This window comes from Anopheles coustani, chromosome 3, assembly GCF_943734705.1.
Source record: "Anopheles coustani chromosome 3, idAnoCousDA_361_x.2, whole genome shotgun sequence".
Lineage (NCBI taxonomy): Eukaryota > Metazoa > Arthropoda > Insecta > Diptera > Culicidae > Anopheles > Anopheles coustani.
The window spans coordinates 87,508,768-87,514,874 of NC_071288.1; the positions used below are offsets into that span (position 1 = coordinate 87,508,768).

A 6,107-nucleotide genomic window follows, 5' to 3' on the forward strand; every position below is an offset into this window, starting at 1 on the left:
GTATCCCACGCAGGATGTGTTTGTCTGTGATAGTTTACGCTCCTTTGTTTTTAACTCAATCCGCAATTCTACGCTCAGTTCGTTGAGTTCGTTGCCAAAGCATAAAACCACTAGAAATGGGAGACACAAGATGGCAATACTCTCTACGGTCTAGTCTAGTAAAGAATGAGCCAGCAATATCCGTACGTGCCAATGTGCTTCCACAAAGCAAGTTGAAAGACATTGTAAGGTTTTGTTAAGATTACAAATAAACGACATACTTTAACAATAAATTAAACAACATATGTGAAAAAGTTTATGGTAATAAGTGAGAAATCAAATAACGAACTTAAATTCAATATCTTGGTATTAAACGGTAGAAAAGGTGCTGTAAGTTAAAAATTCCATTTATTCGCCAGAACTGAAAATCCGATTACAAAATTTGTCTTGACAAGAGTGGAGTGAATGAATTTATTTAAAAACAAATAAAAACATTCCAATACAGGCGAATCTAGGAAACAGGTTGTTGCCACCACTTGCCTTGTATCCTCAGGGCAATCGTCGCGTTCATTTGAATAAGCTTTATCCAGCATGCATGCAAGATCATCTACAAACGAACGGAAAAACAAACAGACAATGGAGACATTGGTTTATGGATCAGTTCCTGACATGCAAAATGGGCATTGCGAGATCATTTCAATATTTGCATTTCTTATGTTTACACGAAGCAGGTTGAAAAAGTACACACACAACGCTTAAGACTGAGCATTTTTTATTGAGAGTTCATACAAAAATTCATACACAAAAAACACACTAAAACGGAAACCATCTCGAATGGTTCCCGAAGGGAACTTGCCCCGTTCCGTTTCACATCAACACGTACGTGGCGTCGGTGGTAAGACCACAGTTGTTGTCCTTTACCGCCATCAGCGCGTACCCATCGTTGCCCCAGTAGTTCGACCACGAGTTCTTGATCAACCAGTAGTCCTCACCGTTCAGCTTGCCGTACCCGACGGCCAGCACGGCATGATCGAGCCCGTCCAGCGTGTTCTTGCACTCCGGCTCGTAGTACACGCCGTTCGAGTAGAAGCTGAACGACTTGTGGCCCGCATCGATCGCGATCGATAGCGGTCCGTGCTTGAACAGTGCCACCTTAAACGCATTCGCATCACCGGACGTCACGTTCACCCAGCCGGTGATCGGTGCGTAGAGCGTCATGTTTTGCACGTGGCAGTATCCATCCTGGCCGAGATAGCCCCCGTATTCGTCCTCCATCGGAACGCCACCGACCTCCATCATCCACTGGTACGCACGGAAGTCCTCACCACCGTCGCATCCGTTGTTGCCGTAGCCCCAGGAGCAATCGATCAGCGCCTGCTGCGAGAAGCGCACCAACTTTTGCGTCTTGCGGAAGTACGCACCCTCGATGTGTCCGATCGTACCGAACGACCAGCACGATCCGCACACGGATTGATCCTTGACCGGGGTGACCGCACCACTGATGCGCCAGTCCCAGGTGTCGGGCAGATCGTCGAGATAGTCCTTCGGGTCGTAGGGGAACGGACGGCCACCGTTGTGTACGCCGGACGAACGGAATCCACGCAGCGCTTTGATTTCCTCCTCGGTCCGATCGGTTAGATGGTTCACGGCCACGGTGAAGCCCCGACTGGCCCGGTTGTGCGAGTGAATGAAGCGTAGATTCTGGCGGAACACGTTCAGACGCTTTTCGTGCTCCAGCTCGTTGCCGTACGCTTTCTGGTGCTTGTTCTTAAACCGACTGAATTCGTCGTGCAGATGTTCCTCCGAGCGTGGATGAATGAATTCCTGCATTGGGTTGAAGGTGGCGTAGTGGCCACTTCCGGGACCCGGGAAGCCAACGCACGGATCGCCTAGATGGTGGAGAGAAACAAGCGTTCCGATCAAAATGCTTTCGTTCCAACTGTATTTACCCAAAATGGAAACTTACTCAGCTTAACCTCGAACACATCCTCCGGAATATCCTCATGATCGTACGACTCGTAGTCGAGATAGTAGTGATCGTAGTGCGATCCGAGCAGCGTGTTGTAGCCCTTCATCTCGTAGCGCACCGGAATCGGCATGCGGGCGGCCGGATACTTCGGCGACTTTACGTACCGCACCCACAGCTTGTAAACGTTGCGCTTCTGGCCGATGACCTCGGTCAGCCCGAACATATCGCACTGATACCCGGAACACTCCTCGGTGCCTGATAAGCGGATCAAAACAAGCGGAAGGAACACATTAGTCACCGACAAGGGACGGCTCCAGTTATGTGGACGCCACGGATCCACTTACCGAGCAGCGTAAAGTCCTTCACGTACGGCAGGATGCCCTGCACCTCGATGGCGTTATCGGTCGTTCCGTTGACCTGCAGGCAGGTCTCCTTGTTTATCTGGTCCTTCGTGCTGACCGGTGCCAGCTTCAGGCTGACGCCGAAGTCCCCCTGCTTTGTGAGCTGGTACGTCTTGACCATGCCCCCGTAGTAGTCGATGCGCGATCGGCCATTCTTTTTGTCGTACCAGGCGTAGAACGGTTCGCTGATTTCGGCGTACGGAATGGTCAGCACACCGCTCACGGCGTACACTTCCGGCCATTTGGGGGGCTTTGTGGCAAGTGCTGAGGTGGGGAAAGGAAAACAGGGGGAGTATGTGTTAATATTTCACGGCTTCTAAAACATACAATGTAAATTATATATTATATTGGAAAGATAAAGTAGAAATAGGAAACACAATTTGTCTGTAACGTCCATTTTATGTTCTCCAAGTTCATGACCTTAAAGGTAAAATGGTGGAACAGATGGAGAACCATTTTGTATGAAGCGCCACAATTTTTTTTTCGGGTTAACGGAACGGCGCTTAACCTTCTTTTTGTTGGCGTTCGTGGCGTAAATAGGAACACAACCGTCGTCAACAACCGTGCCGGGTCATCGAGGGTCAAGCCAAGCGTCCGATAAGTGGATGCTGGTGCTGGTGAGCCTTTTCTCAACCGAAGCGAGATCAACTCGAGGCGATTAATATGTTCCCCGTGGCGAATGCAAGGTGGTAACGTTCTGGTGCGTCCTTACGAAAACTACTTACCACTTGCCGCAAGGCAGCTTAACACTAGCAACAGAAACTTCATCACAAAACGTAGTTAAACGACACACTTAAAAAACCAAACTCCACCTAGCACCACGGAACGGAACTTGCAGAACCTCAAACTAAAACGCCCTTCCTGCTTGGCCGTGCCAGCACAACTGACCCGATGCCGATGGGCCGGTTCGTTAAAAACCTTCGTAATGAACACGCCGTAATGCCCGTTCGTGTGCAACGGAACCGAGAATCAGAATACAAAGGCGCAATATTCGCGCCGTCCTATTCTTCCGTCGGAGGAATTGATTTAAAGGCATCACGTTAGCTTAGTGAAGCGTGGGGTTCGGAAAGGGTTTTTCAATTTGTTGGATGTTTCTAACGGCGGCCGATTCGAAATGCACGCAAACAAAAATCAAAAGAGACCAAATTCATAAAAAAAACTTCTCAGCGGGAGGTGACTCGTAAACATCGGGATTCTTTTCTTCAATTTCTTACAAATCCTTTTCCTATGGTTCATTTTCTCTCGCCCATCGGAGAACGGAGCAATATGAAGCCGGTTTTACTTGTTCCCTCAATCGTGGGCCCTTTCGTTCCATGTTCACACACGTGTTACACGGTGCTGGGTGGAGGATTAAAGTTCGTTCCGTTTGCCGATGGTCGAACGGTTACGTGAAACATGACAAACTATTAGATCAGCTGTGGCCAGATATAAGAACCGAAAACGGAGCATAAAAGAAATCATAACAAAGGGCAGTAATTTTATGTTGAAGTGAAAATAAAATGATGTTTGAAGTATAATATACAATTTATAGGTTGCTTTTGTGCATTTGTTTTTGTTAATATTACGAGTTTTATATAATCTATTTTCTTTCTTTGACAATGGTTTTTTTTAAATTACACTTATGTTATTCATTGTTTTGTAATCTAATCCCTCTAGTTAATAGTATTTCAAATAATCAATATAACAGACAGAAACATTCGGAATAAATCAGAAACCAGTCCTTTCAAAGGGTTAAATTACAATAGAAAATATTATTTAATATAATTGTTTAATTTGAGCTGAATTATATTTAGAACCACATTTTCTACAAATCTAAAATGTTTATCAGACATGTTTGAATTTACTCATGAAAAACATTTCCGTCAAAAAGGTAAGAGCTATGCTGCTCTTTAATCCAATTAGATCTGCTAGTTTTCACTTCTCAGAGTCGATATTGGTCGGAATGGCAAGAGAAAGTTTAAAAATTCATACCTGTGTTCAGGATAAATATATTAAACCAGACTAGTGTGTGAATCGTTTCGGATGGGTTTTAAGCAGAACTTCTAGCACGGGTTTGAATACGTTTTTAAAAAGTTTTTTACAATTGCACAAAGCGAAATTTGATGGGTGAGACATTTACCTCCCCACATACATGTGTTGATTTATTAGCCGTAAAACTACTATAACTTACATACACTCTAAGCGACTTGTTCTGCAGCCGCATCCTCAAATGGTTCGTTTGGTAACTTAGCAGAGTTCTAAAAGAGACAGAAAATAAGAAAAATGTTGAGAAAAATGGAATCAGCGTTAGTTTACCCCATTTGTCTTACCAGCTTTCTCGATCGGTTTTCCAGCACGTTGTACGCAAAGTGTCCAATACGGAGTGCAGCCGGAAGCGCTACACCCTGCATCCGATAGAAAAACTTTGCATTTTCATTCGCGTCCCGAATGGGATGCGCCGCCGAGATCGTACACCTCCCGAGAAGGCCCGTCGAGCCCATCATCGGACCCTTGCTGATGTCGAGATGGTCACCAACGCGGTACACCGTCACCTGGCCATTGTTTCCCGCGGCCACACTCGGAATCTGCTCGCGCTTGAACGGATTATCGCTGAACATTTCCACCGCCAAATCGCTGCTCACGTCCAGCCGCTCGATGGGTAGGTCTTTCTGGGAAAGTTTGATCATTTCGATCGAGAGAGTCCGAAGCTCTGACACAGTTGGGTTCCAGTGTTCTTGTGCGAGCACGACGTCGTGCACAAAACTGCCAGATTTTACTACAATGAGGAAGAAAGCGTGTGTCATTAGAAGTCACTGGGAGAATCAGCCCGAATCACTTACTGTTTGGTTTGGGGAAACTGTGAAGGTAGAGACCCGCTTCCGGTTTAAAGCTCGCTTGCAGAACGGCACCGAGTAGAAAAGAGCAGGATCGCCAAAACACTTTGTTTGCCAGGTGTGGTTCGGGTGAAGTGAAGTTTAGCAACTGAAGGGTACACGAATCTCGCAGCGGCCGTCGCATATCCCATGGGGTTTTGTTGTCCAGCAGGGCCAAAGCCGATTGGCGACAGTATTTTTCTCCAATATCTGGGGGCAAAGTTGAGAAACAAAACTAAGAATAGATCTTCACTGGTTCGCTTCTCCGTCGACAAACTTACGCCGGGCACAATCGTATGGTGTGGAAAGTTCTCGGTTCATTATGAGCGTTGTATCGTTCGGTAGGCCAAGATATCGCACCTCTATTTTCTCAATGCGGCCAACATTTTCCCGCTGCCGTTGCTGCTCTTCGGAAAACAGTTCACTAGCTTTTGTTGATACTTGCGATGATACCGAAAAATGCTCTGCAATGCGAAAGATGTAGGAGTTATTTATCAGGTTTTAAACCCTTCCCTCACTGTTAGTGTTTTACTTTTCACTAAATGACGTAGTTGAATCGCAGGGGACCTTAGTTTACCGATGTTTAGCGACATTTTGAGTGGATTTTAAAGAGAATATGGTATTTTAATGTTGTGTTAACCGCGTGCCGGGTCAGCCAGCTTATGTCACATTTGTTTTGATTACAAGAGTCAAGGTGTCACTAAGCACTGTAGGTTAAAGGCAACATTACTTGACATTTAGTTGACAGTTTCGTTAAGATAACCAGCTATGCACTATAAACCGTGGTATTTTCAATTTCAAATCTGTCCAGGAATCGCTGTTGAAAATGTACAAAACATAATAAAAGAAATAGAAAATGCATCAGAAACCTATTTAAATCGTAAACTACATTTTTCCAAAGTGTGT

At 45.6% G+C, this 6,107-nt stretch overlaps 2 protein-coding genes across 2 annotated transcripts; both read right to left on the reverse strand.

Moving 5' to 3' along the window:
- Positions 1-734: 734 nt before the first annotated feature.
- On the reverse strand, positions 735-3,234 carry LOC131259639 (digestive cysteine proteinase 1). The gene is made up of 4 exons (XM_058261179.1): positions 3,075-3,234; positions 2,293-2,613; positions 1,946-2,203; positions 735-1,868 (listed from the first exon to the last, which is right to left on the reverse strand). Exons 1-4 carry the CDS (start codon positions 3,115-3,117, stop codon positions 847-849), a joined length of 1,644 nt encoding a protein of 547 aa, XP_058117162.1. The 5' UTR covers positions 3,118-3,234; the 3' UTR covers positions 735-846.
- Positions 3,235-4,472: 1,238 nt separating this feature from the next.
- LOC131259641 (large ribosomal subunit protein mL39) lies at positions 4,473-5,870 on the reverse strand. Its single transcript, XM_058261180.1, has 5 exons — positions 5,734-5,870; positions 5,483-5,665; positions 5,169-5,411; positions 4,659-5,104; positions 4,473-4,586 (listed from the first exon to the last, which is right to left on the reverse strand). The coding sequence occupies exons 1-5, from the start codon at positions 5,792-5,794 to the stop codon at positions 4,527-4,529; spliced, it is 993 nt and encodes a 330-aa protein (XP_058117163.1). The 5' UTR covers positions 5,795-5,870; the 3' UTR covers positions 4,473-4,526.
- Positions 5,871-6,107: the final 237 nt, after the last annotated feature.

Coding starts and splice junctions, on each gene's coding strand:
- LOC131259641 (XM_058261180.1), bottom strand. CDS start 5,794: ATGTCGCTAAACATCGGTAAACTAAGGTCCCCTGCGATTCAACTACGT. Junction 5,666..5,733: donor ACTACGTCATTTAGTGAAAA/GTAAAACACTAA, acceptor TTCGCATTGCAG/AGCATTTTTCGGTATCATCG. Junction 5,412..5,482: donor ACCATACGATTGTGCCCGGC/GTAAGTTTGTCG, acceptor CTTTGCCCCCAG/ATATTGGAGAAAAATACTGT.
- LOC131259639 (XM_058261179.1), bottom strand. CDS start 3,117: ATGAAGTTTCTGTTGCTAGTGTTAAGCTGCCTTGCGGCAAGTG. Junction 2,204..2,292: donor GAAGGACTTTACGCTGCTCG/GTAAGTGGATCC, acceptor TCCGCTTATCAG/GCACCGAGGAGTGTTCCGGG. Junction 1,869..1,945: donor TGTGTTCGAGGTTAAGCTGA/GTAAGTTTCCAT, acceptor TCCACCATCTAG/GCGATCCGTGCGTTGGCTTC.